Source organism: Hemitrygon akajei, chromosome 1, assembly GCF_048418815.1.
Source record: "Hemitrygon akajei chromosome 1, sHemAka1.3, whole genome shotgun sequence".
Classification (NCBI taxonomy): domain Eukaryota; kingdom Metazoa; phylum Chordata; class Chondrichthyes; order Myliobatiformes; family Dasyatidae; genus Hemitrygon; species Hemitrygon akajei.
Genome location: NC_133124.1, coordinates 1369469 through 1392722, shown reverse-complemented (window position 1 = coordinate 1392722; position 23254 = coordinate 1369469). Strand labels below are relative to the sequence as shown.

Here is a 23254-nt window from a genome sequence, read left to right as displayed (position 1 = left end):
TCGTCACTACCTCCTCCCACAGATGCTGTCTGGCCTGCTGAGTTCTGCCAGCATTTTGTATTTTTACTCAGCTTTACATCCTTGCTTTTATATTCTAGTCCTCTTGAAATGAATGCTAACTTCGCATCTGCCATTCTTACCACCAACTCAGACTGCAAGTTAACCTTTTGGGAATCCTGCACAAGGACTCCCAAGTGCCATTGCACTTCAGATTTTTTAATTTTATTTCCATTTAGAAAATAGTCTATCTTTTGATTTCTTCTATCAAAGTGTATGACTGTACACTTCTCAATGATATCATTCATCTGCCACCTCTTTGCCCATTCTCCTAATCTAAGTCCTTCTGTAGCTTCCCTACTTCCTCAAAACTACCTGCCCCTCCACCTAACTTTGTATCATCCACGAACTTTGCAACAAAGCCATAAATTCCATCATCCAAGTAATTGATATATAACATTATATAATTTGGCAACAAAGTCATCTTATTTAATTGACTTACAGCTTAAAAAAGAAGCAATCCCAACACAGACACTGTGGAACACCACTAGTTACCAGCAGCCAATGAGAAAAGGGTCATTTTATTTTACTCTTTGCCCCCTGCCAATCAGCCACTGCCTTATCCATGCTCGTATCTTTCATTTAATATCATGGGCGCTTAACCTGTTAAGCAGTCTCATGTGTGACACCTTGTCAAAGGCCTTCTGAAAATCCAAGCAGAGAACATCCATCGATTCGTCTTTGTCTATCTTGCTTGTTATTTCTTCAAAGAATTCCAACAGATTTGTCAGGCAAGATTTTCCCTTGAGGAAACTATGCTGACTACAGCCTGTTTCATGTAAGTACCCTGAAACCACATCCTTAACAATTGATGCCACCATCTTCCCAACCACTGAGATCAGACTAACTGGCCTATAATTTCCTTTCTTCTGCTTCTCTCATTTCTTGAATAGTGGAGTGACATTCACAATGTTCAAATCTTCTGGAACCATTCCAGAACCTAGTGATTTTTGAAATATCATTGCTAATTTTTCCACAATCTCTTCAGCCATCTCGTTCAGAACCCTGGGTGTGCACCATGTAATCCAGGTGACTCATCTCTCACCACCATTGTGGCCTTGAATGTAACAGAATTGATCGCATGGGTAGCCAGAGGCTTTTTTTACCACGGCTGAAATGGCTAACACAAGAGGGTATTGTTTTAAGGTGCTTGGAAGTGGGTACAAGAGGAATGCCAGAGATAAGTTTTTCACTTAGAGAGTGGTGGGTGTGTGGAATGCATTGCCAGCGAAGGTGGTAGAAGCAGATACAACAGGGTCTTTTAAGAGCCTCTTAGATAGGTACATGGAGCTTAGAAACTAGAGGGCTATGAGGTTGGGAAATTCTAGGCAGTTTCTAGAGTAGGTCACATGGTTAGCATGTAATGTGCTGTAGATTCCTCCATTCTATATTCTAAAAACTCTATAAGATTGGTTAGACACTGCCAACCACATACAGCCATGCTGACTATCCTTAATCAGTCCATGTCTATCCAAATACTCATACATCCAGTCCTTTAGAATATTCCCACAGCTAATATCGGGCTCACCAGCCTATAATTTCTTGGTTTATTTTTAGAGCCTTTCTTAAACAGCAGAGCAACATTGGCTATGCTCCAATCCTCTGGCAACCCATCTGTTGCTAAGGATGAATTAAATATCTCTGCTAGGGCCCTGGCAATTTCTGTAGGATCCAAGGGAACACCTTGTCAGGGCCTGGGGTTTATTCACCCTAATTTGCCTCATGACAGCAAACACCTCCTCCTCAGTGATCTGTATAGAGTTCATAAAGTTGATGCCATTTTGCCTTACTTCTATACACTAAATGTATGTCTTCTGAGTAAAGACAGATGCAAAAAATTGATTTACAATCTTCCCCATATCTTGGCTCCACACAATGATTATCATTCTAATCTTCTAGAAGATCACTTTTACCCTTAACATGTCTGTAGAATCATTTAGGATTCTCATTCTCCTTACCTGTTAAAGCAACCTCATGCCTTCTTTGTAACAGGGTAGCAAATGACACAGCATCCACAGAAACCAGGGTTTGCGGTGGGATTGAGCCATCTCAATCTCACGAGTTTGGTGGGACTTGAGAGTGTCTTCCCTAGAGTTAAGCAGCCGAGGGAAGCAGTGTGTTTCATTTGCATATTTACTTTGAAACTAATAACATTGTGGTAACTGGTTGCAAAGTGTTCACCTACCCAAACTTCTGTCACCTGCCCTGTCTCATTCCCTAATCGCAGATCAAATATTGCACACTCTCTCATTGGGACTGATATAAGAAAATTTTCCTGAACACATTTGACAAATTCTATCCCATCTAGTCCTTTTACAGTATGCGAGTCCCAGTCAATATGTGGAAAGTTAAAATTGCCTAAGATAACAGCTTAAGTTTCTTGCAACTATCTGTGATCTCCCTACAAGTTTGTTCCACTCAATCCCTCGAACTGTTAGGTGGCCTGTAATATAGGCCTATTAATGTAGTCATACAACACAAACAAAATGCCTGAGGCCAGGCAGCATCTATGGAAAAGAGTACAATTGACATTTTGGACCGAAACCCTTCATCAGGACTGTGTCCTCATCATTTTATCATCTTTTCTTTTCCAGTCCCGATGAAGGGTCTCAGCCCAAATCTCCAACTATACTCCTTTCCATAGATGATGCCTGGTCTGCTAAGTTCCTCCAGCATTTTATACCATAAGGCATAGGAGTAAAATTAGGCCATTTGGCCCATTGAGTGTGCTCTGCCATTCAATCAAGGCTGATCCTTTTTTTCCTTCCTCAGCCCCACTCCCCAGCCTTCTCCCCATAACATTTGATGTTGTGTCCAATCAAGAACTGATCAAGCTCTGCATTAAATACACCCAATGACCTGGCCTCCACAGTTGCCTGTGGTAATCATTTCCACAAATTCACCACCCTCTGGCTAAAGAAGTTGATCCATATCTCTGTTTTAAATGGACGCCCCTCTATAATGAGGCTGTACCCTCTTGTCTGAGATTCCCCCACCATGCAAAACATCCTTTCCACATCTACTCCATCTAGGCCTTTCAACATTTGAAAGGTTTCAATGAAACCTCCCGTCATCCTTCTAAATTCTAGCGAGTACAGACCCAGAGCCATAATCATCCTTTCATTCACAGAATCATTCTTGTGAACCTCATCTGAACACTCTCCAAAACCAGCAAATTTTTTCTTAGATGAGGAACCCAAAACTGTTCACAATACTCAAGGTGAGGCCACACCAGTACCTTATAAAACCTCAGCATCACATCCCTGCTCTTGTAGTCTCGACTTTGTGAAATAAATGCTAACATTGCATTTGCCTCCTCACCACCAACTCTATCTGCAAATTAATCTTCAGGGTGTTCTGCACAAGGACTCCCAAGTCCCTTTGCATCTCGGATATTTGGATTTTCTCCCTGTTTAGAAAATAGTCTGCACATTTATTTCTACTACAAATGTGCATGAATATGCGTTTTCCAACATTGTATTTCATTTGCCACTCTCTTGTTCACTCTCCTAATCTGTCTAAGTCCTTCTGCATCCTACCTGTTTCCTCAACACCACTGTCCCTCCACCAATCTTTATATCATCTGCAAACTTGGCAACAAAGCCATTTATTCCATTATCCATTTAGTTGATATACAGCATAAAAGAAGTGGACCCAACACCGACCCCTGCAAAACACCACTAGTCACTGGCAGCCAACCAATCAGCCAATGCTCTAACCATGCCAGTAACTTTCCTGTAATACCATGCGCTTTTAACTTGGTAAGCAGCCTCATGTGTGGCACCTTGTCAAAGGCCTTTTGAAAGTCCAAATATACAACATCCACTGCATCCCCTTTACCTATCCTGCTTGTAATTTCCAGCATCTGTATATTTTCTCTTGTTTGAAATGTGGTCATACCTTTCTTGTTACTTTTTTCCACCCATAACACCTTAGTTGATGAGTTCTCCAGTCTGTCCAACTAAGCACTACCATGATATTTTTCTGGACTAGTCATGCCACCCCTCCTCCTTTAATCCCTCATTCTCTGTTGCATCTAACACAGTGGAACCCTGGAATATTGAGCTGCCAGTCCTGCTCTTCCTGCAAGCAAGTTCACTTATGGCTTCAGTATCATAATTTCAGGAGTTGATTCATGCTCCGAATTCATCTGCCTTTCTTATGAGGCTTCTTAATTTGGAACATATGTTGCTCAGGACATTATTCGCACCATTACCAACCTTTTGATTCTAGACAAGTGATAATGTGGCATGGTAGCATAGTGCTTACCACAATGCTTTACAGTACAGATGAACAAGGTTCAATTCCCACCTCTGCTTATAAGGAGAGATTTTAGCCAGATGGTGGTGAATTTGTGGAGTGTTAGCATTCATTTCAAGTGGTCCAGAGCATAAGAGCAGGGACGTGATATTGAGACTTTATAAGGTACTAATGAAGCCTCACCTTGTGTTTTGTGCACAGTTTTGGTCTCCTTATCTTAGAAAAGATGTGCTTGTATTGTAGAGGGTTCAGAGGAGTTTCACAAGGATGATTCCAGGAATGAAAGGGTTATCATACGAGGGACATTTGATGGCTCTGGGTCTGTACTCGCTGGAGTTTAGAAGGATGGGGGGGAACCTCATTAAAACATTTTGAACGTTGAAGGGTAGTCAGGGTAGATGGGGAAAGGATGTTTCCCATGGTGGGGGAGTCTAAGACAAGAGGGCACAGCCTCAGGATGGAGGGACACCCTTTTAAAACAGAGATGTGGAGACATTTCTTTGGCATGAGGGCGATGAGTTTGTAACCACAGGCAGCTGTGGAGGCCAGGCCGTTGGGTGCAGGTTGATAGGTTCTTCTTTGGCCATGGCATCAAAGGTTACAGGAGAAGGCTGAGGAATGGGGCTGAGGAGGGGAGAAAAGGATCAGCCATGATTGAATGGCGGAGCAGACTCGATGGACCAAATAACCTAATTCTGCTCCTACGAGGGGTGATTGATAAGTCTGTGGCCTACGGTAGAAGGAGATGAGTTATTAACTTCAAACTTTCTGCATAATCATTCAAAGAGTTGAACTGGTTGTGCATGTAATGAGAGCTGCATAACTCATCTCCTTCTACCTTAGGCCACAAACTTATCAATCAGCCTTGTTGTGGACACTTTCTGGAGGTCCAAGATCTGTATGCTCCACGAGCGCTGAACTAAGTTTGGAAATGTAGGAGGGGACTATGTTGAAAAATAAATGTGCTAAATTTGCTAAAACTGACTCCTTCTACCCTAGGCCATGAACTTATCAATCACCCCTTGAATGTCTTATGGTCTTATGGCCTATGGTTAACTGGTTTCTGCAAATTTGTGGATGACACCACTGTAGTGGACAGTGAGGAAGGCTATCATGGCCTGCAGAGAGATCTGCATTAGCTGGAAAAATAGGCTGAAAAATAGCAAATGGATCAGTGAATGGCCGGACACTAAAGAGTGTGGTAGAACAAAGGGATCTAGGAATACAGATCCATAATTCATTGAAAGTGGCGTCGCAGGTAGATAGCGCGGTAAAGTAAGCTTTTGGCACATTTGCCTTCATAAATCAAAGTATTGAGTACAGGAGACGGGATGTTCTGTTGAAGTTGTATAAGATGCTGGTGAGACCTAATCTGGGGTATTGTGTGCAGTTATGGTGTGCACCTACTTACAGGAAAGATGTAAACAAGGTTGAAAGAGCGCAGAGAAAATTTACAAGGATGTTGCTGGGTCTGGAGGACCTGCGTTATAAGAAAAGATTGAATAGGTTAGGACTGTATTCTTTAGAAACCAGAAGATTGAGAGGAGATTTGATTCAAAATTATGAGGGGTATCAATCGGGAAACCTCTTTACTCAGAGGATTATGAAATTTTGGAATGGATAGGTACCGAGATAGTAGGGATATGGAGGGCTCTAGGCAATTTAAATGGTTTCGGCATGTGGATGGGCCGAGGGGCCGGTATCTGTGCTGTACTTCTCTATGACTAATGAATATACTGCCGCCACCGAGTCTCGACACTAGGCCAGTGAACTGTTAACTGTTTACCTGCGCTGCACATCACATGCATTTTGGATTATATTTTATTAACATTTATGGTAATATTTTGTTTTATGCACTGTGTGATATATGTTCTGTGGGTGTACTGTGTTCCGGAAGAGTGTTGTTTCATTTTGTTGTATTTATGTACAGTCAGATGATAATAAATTGGAACTTGAACTGGTTGGAGAGTTTAACAGGGAAGATGTAGTTAATGTTCTTTGTGACAATGAGATTTGACCTTAGAACTGGAACTTCTCAGCAGAGGCTTAAGCAGAGGTCAGTCACAGGAAGTCGTGCTACATTTAAATCACTGGCAGATTGACTCCTGGCTAAGGTTTAACTTTAAACATAAGAGATCCTCGTGATCCAACACACACCCTAATGCTGGAGGAACTCAGCAGTTCAAGCAGTATCTATGGAAATGAATAAGCAGTGAATGTTTCTGCTAAGACCCTTCTTCAAGAGTGGAAAGGAAGGAGGAAGAAGCCACTATGAGAAGATGGGGGAGGGGAAAGAGAACACGCAAGAAGGTGATAGGTGAAGCCAGATGAGAGTTGTGGATGAAGTAAGAAACTGAGTGATGATATGTGGAAAAGTTAAAGGGCTGGAGAAGAAAACATCTGATAGGAGAAGAGGGTGGATCATAGGAGAAAGGGAAGGAGGGGCATCAGGGAGAGGTGATAGGCAGGTGAGGAGAAGAGGTAAGAGACTACAGTGGGGACTAGAAGTCAAGTCAACTTTATTGTCATTTAACTATATCCATGCATATAACATATACAACCATATAATGTATACAGAAACAAGCCAATGTTTCTCTGAAACAAAGGAGAGGGAAGAAAGACGGAAAAATTACTGGAAGGAGGAATCAATGAAGGTTTAACTTTAAAGATTCAAAGAACATTTATTGATAAAGCATGTATGCAGCATACAACCCTGAGATTTATCTTCCCCACAGACACCCACAAAATGAAGAAAAACCATGGAACCCCAAAGAAAAACATCAACTCCACCTCCACACATGCTTAAAAAAGAGCAAAGAACACAAATGGCAATGATAAAAAAAAACGAGCAAAAAACACAGAATATAAAACACAAAATCAAAACAGTCCAGTTTAGATCAGTGTCCATTATTTGCAGGCCACCCCAATTCAAAATTGCCCAAAATAGCAACAAAAAAAGAGACCAGAAACCAGAAATGCATCAAGTCTGAACTATGGAGTCCAATCCACAAACTACATTGATTAAACCTTGCTCCAGCACCATCCTCCAATAGCATTGAGGGAGAGAGAGGTCATTCCGATGCAGGGACCTTCCTTCAGGAACAGCATGCAAGAGGGAGAGAGACCACCATAAGGAGCAAACATGAGGAAATCTGCAGATGCTGGAAATTCAAGCAACACACACAAAATGCTGGTGGAACGCAGCAGGCCAGGCAGCATCTATAGGGAGAAGCACTGTCGACGTTTCAGGCCGAGACCCTTCATCAGGACTCCATACGGATGAACCTATCTCCAGCAGCAACAAGCGAGAGGTTGGTAGACAGCATTCAACACCAGCTCGACTCAATAATTTCAATCTTCCTCAGCACTTTAATTGTGAGACTGGCGAGAAATATAGTTGAGTGTGGGTTTGTGACCCGTCTTCAGGCTTCTTGGCCTTGAGGCTGCACACTTGACTCAAAACCTCACCAAACAGCATCAGAGACAGCAGAGGACCCGAAAACACACCACCAAAATGTAGCTCACAGTGCTGAAGAGTAAATCACTGGCTCCAACAGTTTCAGAACCACATTTGAAAGAAAAAGAGGATGTAAAAGAAGTGAAAGAAGTAGTTTTGTGAACTATCTGGAGGAAGTTGATCTTGGTCATGGTTATTTGCTGGTGCCTTCTTCTTCCGGAATTATGAGAGGAAAAAAGAGAAAGGGAAGGGTATCCAAGTGTTAGGGATTACTTTGTAATTATTGTAATCTCCCAACTTCAAATTAAACTGTTTAATTACAGAATAAGGACTTCTGTTCATTTGTCATTTAAATTCTGCAGCATGACTTCAGAGAACTTCAGAGATCAGGTAATGGGTTGTCCCTGATGACCACACCTGCAAAAGGTGTATCCAACTGCAGCTCCTATCAGACCGAGTTAGGGAATTGGAGCAGGAGCTGGATGAACTACGGATCATTTGGGAGGCAGAGGCAGAGATAGATAAGAGTTATCAGGAGGTAGTCACACCGAAAAGACAGGAGGTAGACAAATGGGTAACAGTCAAGAGAGGCAGCGGGAGCAGACAGAGAGAGCAGGGCACCCCTGTGGCCGTTCCCATCAAAAATAAGTATACCGTTTTGGATACTGTTGGTGGGGATGACCTACCAGGAACAAGCTGCAGTGGTCCTGTCTCTGGCACTGAGGTTGGACCCTCAACTAGGAAGGGGAGGAGGGAAGAGAAGAGCGTGGTAGTGATAGGGGATTCTATAGTCAGGGGGGCGGATAGGAGATTTTGTGGGGAAGATCGGGAGTCTCGGATGGTATGTTGCTTCCCTGGTGCTGGGGTCTGAGACATCTCAGATCGGGTGCAGGTTATTCTCGAGAGGGAGGGCAAGAATCCAGATGTTGTGGTCCATGTAGGGACCAATGACGTGGGTAGGATGAGTGAGGGGGTCCTGCGTAGGGAGTTCAGGGAGTTAGGTGCGAAGCTGAAGAGCTGGACCTCCAGGGTAACAATCTCAGGATTGCTACCTGTGCCACATACGAGTGAGGCAAGGAACAGAAAGATTATACAGATTAATCCGTGGCTGAGAGGATGGTGCAGGAGGGAGGGCTTCAGGTTTTTAGATAATTGGGTTTTGTTCCAGGGAAGGTGGGATCTGTTCCGAAGGACGGTTTACACCTGAACTGGAGCGGTACTAACATTCTTGCAGGGAAGTTTGCTAGTGCTTCTTGGGTGGGGGTTTAAACTATATTTGCAGGGGGCGGGGATCCAGAATGTGAGAAAGGATAGTGAGAGGAAGAATAAAGGACAGGTGGGGACTACACGGTTCTGGAATATTAAGTGTGTAGTAGAGAAAGGTGAGGTGGAACAAGTGATAAGGAGGACACATGTACAGAGGGATGGTCTGACGGAACATGGAATTAAATGTGTTGAAAGAATAAGTAAATTTAGGAAGGACAACCAAATTCTAGGGGCGTATAGCCCGATGGGAGTTCGGGGAGCTGGGTTAAGCACAATAGGCAGCAATTCAAACAGAGAGAGGAGAAATGGGCTAAAAATTCTAAATCTGAATGCACGAAGTGTCAGAAATAAGGTGGATGAGCTTGAAGCTCAGGTGCGAATGGGTAACTATGATGTTGTTGGGATAACGGCGACATGGCTGCAGGGAGATCAGGCCTGGGAAATGAATGTACAAGGGTATACGTGCTATCGTAGGGACAGAAATGTGGGCAGAGGGGGTGGGGTGGCCCTGTTGGTGAGGAATGAGATTCAGTCCTTTGCAAGGAGGGACATAGGATCAGGAGAAGTAGAGTCTGTGTGGATAGAACTGAGGAACAGTAAGGGCAAAAGGACCCTAATGGGTGTTGTCTACAGGCCACCAAACAGTAGCATGGATATAGGGTGCAAGTTGAATAGGGAGTTAACATTGGCATGTGGCAAAGGTAGTGTCGCAGTAGTTATGGGGGATTTCAACATGCAGGTGAACTGGGAGAATCAGGTTGGTGCTGGACCCCAGGATAGGGAGTTTGTAGAGTGCCTATGGGATGCATTCTTGGAACAGCTTGTACGAGAGCCGACCAGGGACAAGACTATTCTGGATTTAGTGTTATGTAATGAACAGGATTTAATAAGCAATCTTGCAGTAAAGGAGCCGTTAGGAGGTAGTGATCATAATATGATAAGTTTTTATCTGCAATTTGAGAAGGATAAGGGCAGCTCGGAGGTGTCAGTGTTGCAGTTGAACAGGGGAAACTATGGAGCCATGAGGGAGGAGCTGGCCAAAGTTGACTGGACGGATATCCTAGCAGAAAAGACAGTGGAACAGCAATGGCAGGTATTCTTGGGTATAATGCACAAGGTGCAAAATCAGTTCATCCCCCGGAGAAGGAAGGATTCAAAGGGGGGAAAGGGGCCACAGTGGTTGACAAAGGAAGTCAGAGATTGCATAGCATTACAAAAAAGGAAGTATGACAGAGCTAAGGTGAGTGGGAGGACAGATGATTGGGAAGTTTTTAAGGATACAGAACTTAACTAAAAAGGCAATACGGGGAGAAAAAAAATGAGGTACGAACGCAAGCTAGCCAGGAATATAAAGGAGGATAGCAAAAGCTTTTTTAGGTATGTGAAGAGAAAGAAGATAGTTAAGAACAATGTTGGGCCCTTGAAGAATGAATTGGGTGAAATTGTTATGGGAAACAGAGAAATGGCAGAAGAATTTAATAAGTACTTTAGATCTGTCTTCACTAAGGAAGACACAAGCAATCTCCCAGATGTATGGATGGGCCAAGGACATAGGGTAACAGAGGAAATGAAGCAGATTGACATTAGGAAAGAAACGGTGATGAGTAGACTGATGGGACTGAAGGCTGACAAATCCCCAGGTCCAGATGGTCTGCATCCTAGGGTACTAAAGGAGGTGGCCCTGGAAATTGCGGATGCATTGGTAATCATTTTCCAATGTTCCTTAGATTCAGGATCAGTTCCTGAGGATTGGAGAATGGCTAAAGTTATCCCACTTTTTAAGAAAGGAGGGAGGGAGAAAACAGAGAACTATCGACCTGTCAGCCTGACATCGGTGGTGGGGAAGATGCTAGAGTCCATTATTAAAGATGAAATAGTGGCATATCTAGATAGCAGTTATAGGATTGGGCCAAGCCAGCATGGATTTACCAAGGGTAAATCATGCTTGACTAATCTGTTGGAGTTTTTCGAGGATGTAACCAGGAAGTTAGACGGGGGAGATCCAGTGGATGTAGTGTACCTCGATTTTCAGAAGGCATTTGATAAGGTCCCACATAGGAGATTGGTGGGTAAAATCAAAGCTCATGGCATTGGGGGGAAGACATTGACATGGATAGAAAACTGGTTGGCAGATAGAAAGCAAAGGGTAGTGGTGAATGGGTGTTTCTCGGAATGGCAGGTGGTGACTAGTGGGGTGCCATAGGGCTCGGTATTGGGACCACAGCTGTTTACGATTTACGTCAACGATTTAGATGAAGACATTGAGAATAACATCAGCAAATTTGCTGATGATACTAAGCTGGGTGGCAGTGTGACATGTGATGAGGATGTTAGGAGAATTCAGGGTGACTTGGATAGGCTGGGTGAGTGGGCAGATACTTGGCAAATGACGTTTAATGTGAATAAGTGTGAGGTTATCCACTTTGGGAGTAAGAACAGGAAGGCAGATTATTATCTGAATGGTGTAGAGTTAGGTAAGGGAGGAATACAAAGAGATCTAGGAGTCCTTGTTCATCAGTCACTGAAGGTGAATGAGCAAGTGCAGCAGGCAGTGAAGAAGGCTAATGGAATGTTGGCCTTTATTACAAAGGGAATTGAGTACAAGAGCAAGGAAATCCTCTTGCATTTGTACAGAGCCCTGGTGAGACCACACCTGGAGTATTGTGTACAGTTTTGGTCTCCAGGGTTAAGGAAGGACATCCTGGCTGTAGAGGAAGTGCAGCGTAGATTCACGAGGTTAATTCCTGGGATGTCTGGACTGTCTTACGCAGAGAGGTTAGAGAGACTGGGCTTGTACACGCTGGAATTAAGGAGATTGAGAGGGGATCTGATTGAAACATATAAGATTATTAAGGGATTGGACAAGATAGAGGCAGGAAATATGTCCCAGATGCTGGGAGAGTCCAGTACCAGAGGGCATGGTTTGAGAATAAGGGGTAGGTCATTTAGGACAGAGTTAAGGAAAACTTCTCCTCCCAGAGAGTTGTGGGGGTCTGGAATGCACTGCCTCGGAAGGCAGTGGAGGCCAATTCTCTGGATGCTTTCAAGAAGGAGCTAGATAGATATCTTATGGATAGGGGAATCAAGGGATATGGGGACAAGGCAGGGACCGGGTATTGATAGTAGATGATCAGCCATGATCTCAAAATGGCGGTGCAGGCTCGAAGGGCTGAATGATCTACTTCTGCACCTAATGTCTATTGCCTATTGTCATAACTCAGAAGAAGGCTGAAAAGCAGGACCTCCAGGGTGGTTATCTCCAATTTGCTTCCAGTTCCTCATGCTGGTGAGGGCAGGAACATGGATATAAGGGATCTGAATGTGTGGCTGAGGAGCTGGTGTGGGAAGCAGGGATTTAGATTCTTAGACCACTGGGATCTGTTTTGGGGTAAGGCTGAATTGTAGAAAAAGGTCGGGTTGCACTTTAACAGCATTCCGGCAGGCAGGTTTGCCACTGCTACACGGATGTGTTTAAAATAAGTAGTAGGGGGGAGGAGACAAACTGGAAATATAAGGATGGAGTTAATGGGAAAGAAAATAAGAAACGTTAAGAAAGACAACAGAATTAACGGGGCAGAAAGCTCAGGAAGGGATCGGGGAGTATGGCCAAGTGCAATAGGGATCGATGTGAGAAGCGAGAGGAGTAATGGATTAAAAGTATTATATATGAATGCACGAAGTATAAGAAATAAATTGGATGAGCTTTTGGCTCAGTTGGAAATTGGCAAGTATGATGTTGTAGGAATAACAGAGACGTGGCTGCAAGAGTACCAGGGCTGGGAAATGAATATTCAAGGGTATATGTCCTATTGAAAGGACAGACAGGTGCGCAGAGGGGTTAGGGTGGCTCTGTTGGTGAGGAATGAAATTCAGTCCCTTGCGAGGGGTGATGTAGAATCAGGAGATGTAGAGTCAGTATGAATAGAACTGAGAAATTGTAAGGGCAAAATGACCCTAATGGGAGTTATCTGCAGGCCCCCAAATAGTAGCCTGGATATAGGGTGCAAGTTGAATCAAGAGTTAAGATTGGCATGTCACCAAGGTAATGCTATGGTTGTTATGGGGGATTTCAACATAAAGGTAGACTGGGAGAATCAGAATGGTACTGGACCCCGAGAAAGGGAGTTTGTGGAGTGCCTCAGAGATGGATTCTTAGAGTAGCTTGTACTGGAGCCTACCAGGGAGAAGGCAATTCTAGATTTAGTGTTGTGCAATGAACCGGATTTGATCAGGGACCTCGAGGTAAAGGAACCATTAGGAGGTAGTGACCATAATATGATAAGTTTAATCTACAATTTGAGAGGGAGAAGGGAAAATCGGAAGTGTCAGTATTACAGCTGAGCAAAGGGAACTATGGAGCCATGGGGAGGAGCTAGCTAAAGATGACTGGAAAGATACCCTAGCAGGGATGACAGTGGATCAACAATGGCAGGTATTTCTGGGAATAATACAGGAAGTGCAGGATGAGTTCATTCCAAAGAGGAAGAAAGATTCTAAGGGGAGTAAAGAGTGACTGTGGCTGACAGGGGAAGTCAAGGACAGTATAAAAATAAAAGAGAAGTATAACATAGCAAAGATAAGTGGGAAGCCAGAGGATTGGGAAACTTTTGAAGAGCAACAGAAGATTACTAAAAAGGCAATATGGGGAGAAAAGATGAGGTACGAAGGTAAGCTGGCCAAAAATATAAAGGAGGATGTAAAAGCTTCTTTAGGTATGTGAAGAAGAAAAAATTAGTTAAGACCAAAGTTGGGCCCTTGAAGACAGAAACCGGTGAATTTATTATAGGGAACAAGGAAATGGCAGACGAGTTGAACAGGTACTTTGGATCTGTCTTCACTAGGGAAGACACAAACAATCTCCCTGATGTAATAGTGACCAGAGTTCCTAGGGTAACAGAGGAACTGAAGGAAATTCACATTAGGCAGAAAAAGGTGTTGGGTAGACTGATGGGACTGAAGGCTGTTAAATCCCCAGGGCCTGATTGTCTGCATCCCAGGGTACTTAAGGAGGTGGTTCTAGAAATTGTGGATGCATTGGTAATCATTTTCCAACGTTCTATAGATTCAGGATCAGTTCCTGTGGATTGGAGGGTAGCTAATGTTATCCCACTTTTTAAGAAAGGAGGGAGAGAGAAAACAGGGAATTATAGACCAGTTAGCCTGACATCAGTGGTGGGGAAGATGCTGGAGTCAATTATAAAAGATGAGATAGCGGCACATTTGGATAGCAGTAACAGGATCGGTCCGAGTCAGCATGGATTTATGAAGGGGAAATCATGCTTGACTAATCTTCTGGAATTTTTTGAGGATATAACTATGAAAATGGACAAGGGAGAACCAGTGGATGTAGTGTACCTGGACTTTCAGAAAGCCTTTGATAAGGTCCCACATAGGAGATTAGTGGGCAAAATTAGATCTCATGGTATTGGGAGTAGGGTACTAACATGGATAGAAAATTGGTTGGCAGACAGGAAACAAAGAGTAGGGAGTAACGGGTCCCTTTCAGAATGGCAGGCAGTGACTAGAGGAGTACCGCAAGGCTCGGTGCTGGGGCTGCAGCTATTTACAATATACATTAATGATTTAGATGAAGGGATTAAAAGTAACATTAGCAAATTTGTAGATGACACAAAACTGTGTGGCAGTGTAAAATATGAGGAGGATATTGGGAGAATGTAGGGTGACTTGGACAGGTTGGGTGAGTGGGCAGATGCAGTTTAATGTGGATAAATGTGAAGTTATCCTCTTTGGTGGCAAGAACAGGAAGGCAGATTACTACCTGAATGGTGTCAAGTTAGGAAAAGGGGAAGTACAATGAGATCTAGGTGTCCTTGTTCATTAGTCACTGAAAGTAAGCATGCAGATACAGCAGGCAGTGAAGAAAGTTAATGGCATGTTGGCCTTCATAACAAGGGAAGTTGAGTATAGGAGCAAAAAGGTCCTTTTGCAGTTGGACAAGGCCCTAGTGAGACCACACCTGGAGTATTGTCTAGCGTCCAGCGGAATTAGTTCTTACTCTCAATAATTTCTCCTTTGGCTCCTCCCACTTTCTCCAAACCAAGGGTGTAGCCATGGGCACCCGCATGGGTCCCAGTTATGCCTGCCTTTTTGTTGGCTTTGTGGAACAGTCCATGATCCAAGTCTATATGGGTATCCGTCCCCCTCTTTTCCTTCGCTACATCGACGACTGCATTGGCGCTGTCTCCTGCACGCATGCTGAGCTCATTGACTTCATTAACTTTGCCTCCAACTTTCACCCTGCCCTCAAATTTACCTGGTCCATTTCTGACACCTCCCTCCCCTTTCCTGATCTTTCTGTCTCCATCTCTGGAGATGGCTTATCTACTGATATCTACTATAAGCCTTCGGACTCTCACAGCTACCTGGACTATTCCTCTTCCCACCCTGTCTCTTGCAAAAATGCTATCCCCTTCTCACAATTCCTCCGTCTCCGCCACATCTGCTCTCAGGATGAGGCTTTTCATTCCAGGACGAAGGAAATGTCTTCCTTTTTTAAACAAAGGGGCTTCCCTTCTTCCACCATCAACTCTGCTCTCAAACGCATCTCTCCCATTTCCCGCACATCTGCCCTCACCCCATCCGCCCACCACCCCACTCGGGATAGGGTTCCCCTTGTCCTCACCTACCACCCCACCAGCCTCCAGGTCCAACGTATAATTCTCCGTAACTTCAGCCACCTCCAACGGGATCCCACTACCAAGCACATCTTTTCCTCCCCACCTCTTTCTGTTTTCCACAGGGATCACTCCCTACGCGACTCCCTTGTCCATTCATCCCCCCCATCCCTTCCCATCAATCTCCCTCCTGGCACTTATCCTTGTAAGCGTAACAAGTGCTACACCTGCCCTTACACCTCCTCCCTCACCACCATTCAGGGCCCCAGACAGTCCTTCCAGGTGAGGTGACAGTTCACCTGTGAGTCGGCTGGTGTGATATACTGTGTCCGGTGCTCCAGGTGTGGCCTTTTATATATTGGTGAGACCCGATGCAGACTGGGAGACCGTTTCGCTTAACACCTACGCTCGGTCCGCCAGAGAAAGCAGGATCTCCCAGTGGCCACACATTTTAATTCCACGTCCCATTCCCATTCTGATATGTCTATCCATGGCCTCCTCTACTGTCAAGATGAAGCCACACTCAGATTGGAGGAACAACACCTTATATACTGGCTGGGTAGCCTCCAACCTGATGGCATGAACATTGACTTCTCTAACTTCCGTTAATGCCCCTCCTCCCCTTCTTACCCCATCCCTGACAATATTTAGTTGTTTGTTTTTTTCTCTCTCTCTGCCCATCACTCTGCCTGTTCTCCATCTCCCTCTGATGCTCCCCCCTCCCCCTTTCTTTCTCCCGAGGCCTCCCGTCCCAAGATCCTTTCCTTTCTCCAGCTCTGTATCACTTTTGCCAATCACCTTTCCAGCTCTTAGCTTCATCCCACCTCCTCCGGTCTTTCCCTGTCATTTGGCATTTCCCCCTCCCCCCACTACTTTCAAATCTCTTAGTATCTTTCCTTTCAGTTAGTCCTGATGAAGGGTCTTGGCCCGAAACGTCGACAGTGCTTCTCCTTATAGATCATATATGTTAAACTTAAGGCCCGCGGGCCAAATCCGGCCCGCGGTGGAATTATCTTTGGCCCGCGAGATAATATCTAATTACTATTAAAGCTGGCCCCAGTAATCGAAGTGCCTATGGCGAATGATATGGCTAATGCTGAGTTTATTCAGGTACCAGGTTTTCAGGGTTTTTAGTGTTTATTTGGCAGTCTTCTTCATAAGAAACGGAATTTGTAAAGTGAAACACTTTGTAGTTATAGCAGAGACTGAGACACATGAGAGCAGGCTGAAAAAACGGAGGCAACGAAAGCTGCGTTCGCACGCGTCCGACTGATCCGGCCCGCATGAAGCTGCATTTTGCTCAATCCGGCCCGTGACCTAAAATGAGTTTGACACCCCTGTATAGATGCTGCCTGGCCTGCTGTGTTCCACCAGCATTTTGGGTGTGTTGTTTGGAGTATTGTGTGCAGTTTTGGTTTCCAAATTTGAAGAGGGACATTCTTGCTATTGAGGGAGTGCAGCATAGGTTCATGAGGTTAATTCCCGGGATGGCGGGACTGTCATATGTTGAAAGATTGGAGTGACTGGGCTTGTACACAGTAGAATTTAGAAGGATGAGAGGGGATCTGATTGAAACATATAAGATTATTAAGGGATTGGACATGCTAGAGGCAGGAAACATGTTCTCGATGTTGGGGGAGTCCAGAACCAGAGGCCACAGTTTAAGAATAAGGGGTAGGCCATTTAGAACGGAGTTGAGGAAAAACTTTTTCACCCAGACAGTTGTGGATATATGGAATGCTCTGCCTCAGAAGGCAGTGGAAGCCAATTCTCTAGATGCTTTCAAGAAAGAATTAGATAGAGCTCTTAAAGATAGCAGATTCAAGGGATATGGGGAGAAGGCAGGAACGGGGTACTGATTGTGGATGATCAGCCATGATCACATTGAATGGCGGTGCTGGCTTGAAGGGCCGAATGGCCTACTCCTGTCCTATTGTCTATTATCTATTTTTTATTGCCATTTACTTAAAAAAAATCCCCTGTCATATCTTCTACAGTTGACGATGCTTTCATTACCAGTCATAGTAAATCAGAAGTCAAATGAAGAATGCATTTTCTTTCTTCAGTAGATGTTCACCATGAGAAAGGTACAGTAACTAATACTGCCCACAAAGTGATCAGGGCTGCAGTAACTAATATATGGGCTCGAAGTGGGAGTGTGCAAACATTGAGAGGAGGCCTCAGGGAGTACGTGAATGCCAGCAGGGTGTGTCTGGAAGTGTGCTGATGTTATAGGGAGTCATTATGAGTGCATTAATCTATAGGGTCTGAATCAGGTTGACTACCACATTGTTAAAATGTGTCTCTTAATTTTGACAGGAGGGTGTGTTAATATTAATTGGGTGCCATGACAGTATGTTATCATTAACAGAATATCTATTGATATAAGTTAATGCTAACAGAGAGGTTAAATTAACAATGTTTTCTGGAAACACTTTAATATTATCAGAGTTTGTAAATTTTCATCAGACACTATCCATAAGTAAGGTTAAAATTATTCTGCTGACTTGAAAGTTGTCAGAATCAGAATCAAAATCAGAATCAGGTTTATTATCACTGACATGTGTTGTGAGATTTGTTAACTTGGCAGCAGCAGTTCAATGCAATACAAAGCAATGCAAAGTTGTGGTCCCAGATGTGATATTTTCCAAGTCTCCCATCATAGATGGAATGAGCTAACTATTGTGGAACTCACTGACTAATATAAAACAAACTTTGCCTCTGTCATTATCTTCCATCCTATGTGTGATTGGAGGCTGCCTATGAGCTAATAGATTAATGGGATTGTTGATTGTAAAAACAATATATATATATAAAGTGCTATAAGGTTTCACTGCTGATGTAATGGCTTCTCTGTAATGTTTCACTGCTAATGTAATGGTTTCTCTGTAGCAGCCATGTTTGGGTTATGACTAGAGATAATGGGGACTTTGGAATGTGCACCATCCAATGAGAGGCGTGTTGTTTCTTTCTTGTGGGTCTGAGAGAAGGGATTTGCAGTCTTTTACCAGTGAGAGATGAAGAGAGAAGACACGCGTGAAGAGAGTTGGTAGACAGCTGGTCGGAGTGGACTGGGAGTGAGAGTCAGCGATGCTCGGAGGAGGTTGATGGGGAACAAATGGACGTAAATGTGAGCTCCAACGTGCATATTAGACTGTTTCATTAGAAGGGGCCCTTTTCCTTTTTTTTGTTCCTTTACTAACCCTATAGTCAAATTAAGAATTATAAAGCTCAGTTGTTTAATTGCATATTGTGTACTTTTGTTATTTCACGGCATTGATTTGTAACAGGGAAAACATCACGCAGCATCCACCCAAACAAGATTTCTCAAGTTTGGTTGGGCCAGAGGCTCTCTCCCTCTAAAGTAAGCCACCAGCCAAACCTGAGGATTAAATATAAATTTACAGAATTTTTTTTGAGGTATTACATTCAGTCACAGGACCCCTCAGCAATTGTTTCTCACATGGCCCCATCAGTGAGAAGTAATTACACCACATGCACTACTTAATCAAACCTGAATTTGATTAAGCAGTGTATATACATCGCAAAGAGGAAGAAGTATTCTAAAGGAAAGGTGACACAACTGTGGCTAACAAGAGAAGTCAAAGCCAACATGAAGGCCAAAGAGAAGGTATATAATAGAGAAAAAATAAATGGGAAGTTAGAGGATTGGTAAGTTTTTAAAAACCAACAGAAGGCAAATTAAAAAGTCATTAAGAAAGTAAAAATGGAATATGAATGTTTGCTAGCCAATAAAATTAAGGAGGACACCAAAAGTATAAAGGAGAGGTTAGAATGGATATGAGAGTGCTGGAAAACGATGCTTGAGAGGTACTAATGGGGGACAATGAAACAATGGATGAACTGAAAGGTCTGAAGGTAGATAAGCCATCAGGACAAGATCTTGTACACCCCAGAGTTTTGAAAAAGGCGGCTGAAGAGATTGTGGAAGCATTAGTAAAGATCTTTCAAGAATCATTAGATTCTGAATTGGTTCCAGAAAACTGGAAAATTGCACCTGTCACTCTTCAAGAATGAAGAGAGGCAGAAGAAAGGAAACTATAGGCCAGTTATTCTGACCTCCGTGGTTGGGAAGATGTTGGAGTCGATTGTTAAAGATGAGGTTTCAGGGTACTTGGAGGCACATGATAAAATAAGCTGTAGTCAGCATTGGAATTCTTTGAGGAAATAGCAAGCAGGATAAACAAAGGGGAATCGGTTGATGTTGCGTACTTGGATTTTTAGGCCTTTGACAAGGTGCCATGCATTAGGCTGTTTAACAAGCTATGAACCCAGGGTATTACAGGAAAAATTCTAGCATGGATAAAGCAATGGCTGGTTGGCCAGAGACAAAGAGTGGGATAAAGAGAGGATTTTCTGCCAGTGACTAGTGGTGTTCCACAAGAGTCTGTGTTGGAACCAATTCCTTTTACGCTATATGTCAATGATATGGATGATGGAATTAATGACTTTGCTGCAAAGTTTGCAGATGACTTGAAGATATGTGGAGGAGCAGGTAGTTTTGAGGAAGTAGAGAGACTACAGAAAGACTTAGACAGAGTAGGAGAAAGGGCAAAGAAATGGCAGATGGAATTCAGGCTCTGGGCTTGTATTCACTGGAATTCAGAAGAATGAGGGGTGAACTCATTGAAACCTATCAAATGGTGAAAGGGCTTGATAGATTGGAGAAGTTGTTTCCTGTGGTGGAGAGTCTGAGACCAGAGGGTTCAGCCTTAGAATAGAGGGATGTCCTTATCGAATGGAGCTGAAAGAGGAATTTCTTTAGCCAGAGAGTGGTGAATCTGTGGAATTCTTTGCCACAGGCAGCTATGGAGGCCAAGTCTTTATGTATATTTAAGGCAGAGGTTGATGGATTTTGATTGGTCAGGGCATGAAGGGATATAGGGAGTAGGAAGAAAATTGGGGGATGAACGGAAAATTGGATCAGCCATGAGAAAATAGTGGAGCAGACTCGATGGGCCAAATAGCCTAATTATGCTCCTGTATCTTATGGTCTTATGAATTTCACTGCATACCATAACCAGACTACAATGTCAATGCTTACCCTCAGTCTGGGAGGGGCAAAAGGAAAGAGAAAAGTAAAGGGAAAAGAAATAGTCAGGCCAGCTCCTGCTGACACCTCCCACCCTGCATATGCCGGCAACCCCCCCCCCCCCACCCCCCGTCTCCACCCGGATAATAGAATTCACCTGTCGCTCATTTCAGACCCATCCCCTGGTGCCTATTTAAAACCAGTTTTCATCCTTGTTCACTCATCGAATTAGCTGGCTTCAGCCAGTTGCTCCTTGTGTTCACTCTCCTGGTCTAAAGTTTACCTTGTTGCCTGTTATGTTTAGTTTCTGTTTTCTCTTGTCTTGAGGCCCCTTTTGGCTTGTTATTTTGCAGTCTATTATTAAAGTTATCATTCACTGCTGAATTGTCTCCACTGTTCTGCTTTTGGGTCAAGCCTTCGCTACACTTTCTAAGAGAAAATGGTGAAATCACTTGGCGAAGGTGCAGAATGGGAGAAGAGAGGTAGGAAGTCAAGGGGTGGAGCTGAAGTGAGAAATGGAAAGAGAATTGGAGAGGAACAGAATATAATCAGTTGATCAGCTATAATAAATTTCAGCAATTAAATCTGCTGTTTTTATGGTACTTGCCTTGAGTTTGCTCTGTAGGAATGGTGTGGCATTACTCACCTCCGATTCCGAAGCTTTTTATTTTCCGTTTTTAAAGAGTAAACCTTCTTTGCAAAGAAAACGGTCAACATGAAGAGGAGAAGGATCACCGCTGCTGAGGAACCTATCGCTATGCACATCACCTGGAACTCTGTGATGATAAATTCACACCGAATCCCTTTGTGCCAGATGTAATCCTGAGCATTGCACCTGCAGGAAGAATAAGTCACTGTTTAAGTATTAGATTCCCTTCTGGTCCTTTGCCTTTTACAGATTTGATGCAATGTGCCTTACTGTCTCCTTTGCATGTCATAAATTTCCAGTTTTCTATGCCACACATGAAGGCTGGGAGCTGGACTTGGTCGTTAGAGGCTATTTGTGATGCATGCCATTGGGAGCATTTAATAGGTAGTGTGAACTTATCCCCATTACCCCCTACACCCCAGATGTGACAACCCTAAGGAACAGCAGCACCACCACCTGACAGTAAAGGTCCAGCTAAGACCTTTACTGCTGTGGACCTTGTCCCCTATCTCAGACAACACAATGAAATTGGGAACAGTTTTCAGCATGCCAGCCCTCAGATATCCGAGGAAAGGTGCATTTGAAAATCAGGATGCCAATAATAAAAGAAATTTCATAGTCCATTTGGCAAAAGCTCTGAAGCCCCCCAACCCCAGCACATTGCAGCAAACTCAACACCAGACTCCTGAAACAGGCACTCTAAAACATAGAACAATACAACACAGGAACAGGCCCTTCGGTCCACAATGTTGTGCTGTACCAATTAAATTAGTATTCAAATAGCCAATAAATGAATCCCTTCTGCCTATACAATGTCTTATCAAAACATCTCTTAAAAGTCTCTAATGTTACTACCTCTACCACCACACAGGCAGTGCATCTTAAATGCTTGCCCTCTGGTGTTAGATATTTCAAACCTGGGAAAAAGATAGTGTCTACTCTATCTATGTCTTTCATAACCTTATGAATCTCAATCAGATCTTTATTTTGATCTGATATGGAAAGAAATCATCAGCTAGACAAAGGAAAATCAACACCCACAAAATCAGGTCCTGATGAAGGGTTCCGAAACGTCAACTGTTTACACTTTTCTATAGATGCTGCCTGGCCTGCTGAGTTCCTCCAGCATTTTGTGTGTGTTGCTTTGATTTCCAGCATCTGCAGATTTTCTCATCTCCAGACAAATTAAAATACTTAAAAGATATTCTCAACAGCTCCTTGTTAAGTGCTGTCCATTTTACCTACCATGGGAGATTTCCATGATCATTTTGGTTGCAGTATACATTCCATCTCAGGCCAATGTCAATCAGGCTTTAGGTGATCCAGGCAATGGGATCAACATACATGAAACAGCACACCCTAAAGCCTTCACCATCGTTTTGGGGGTTTTAACCAGGCCTGTCTGAAAAAGTCACTGAACAATTAACATCAACAGATCACTTGCAAAAACAGAGGAAATAACACACTGGACCATTGTTACACCACCATCAAGAATGCCTACCGTGCTATTCCAAGCCCTCTCTTTGGAAAGTCTGATCACCTAGCTGTACTTCTATTCCTTGAGTATAGGCAGAGACTGAAGACTGCAGCACCAGTAGTGAGGATCAAGAAGGTATAGACAGGGAAACACAGGAGCTCTTACAGGACTCTTTGAACTGGTGGACTGGACTGTATTCAGGGATTCATCTTCAAATCTGGATGAGTATGCTGAATTGTTACCGACCTCATTAAAACCTGTTCAGGTGTGTGTGTGCCTACTGCTGTACGTTCCCAAACCAAAAGCCTTGTATGAACCAGGAGGTACATTAACTGCTGAAGGCTAGATATGTGGCATTCAAATCTGGAAACCCAAGTCTGTACCAGCAAACCAGGTATGA

At 43.5% G+C, this 23254-nt stretch overlaps 1 protein-coding gene across 5 annotated transcripts in view; it reads right to left on the bottom strand.

The window, feature by feature from the left end:
• The window catches only part of LOC140741137 (uncharacterized), a 172865-nt gene that overhangs the window by 69707 nt on the left and 79904 nt on the right, over positions 1 to 23254 (bottom strand). For 4 of the 5 annotated variants that reach the window (XR_012102041.1, XM_073071304.1, XM_073071173.1 and 1 more), the window contains exon 3: positions 21375 to 21563. Coding sequence is in view for 4 of the 5 variants with exons in the window: in XM_073071304.1 (XP_072927405.1) it covers positions 21375 to 21563 (189 nt within the window). In the remaining variant the exon portion in view is untranslated. Of the gene's footprint in view, positions 1 to 7590; positions 7985 to 21374; positions 21564 to 23254 lie in introns of those variants that run through there. The other variant, XM_073071083.1, reaches the window with a different exon arrangement.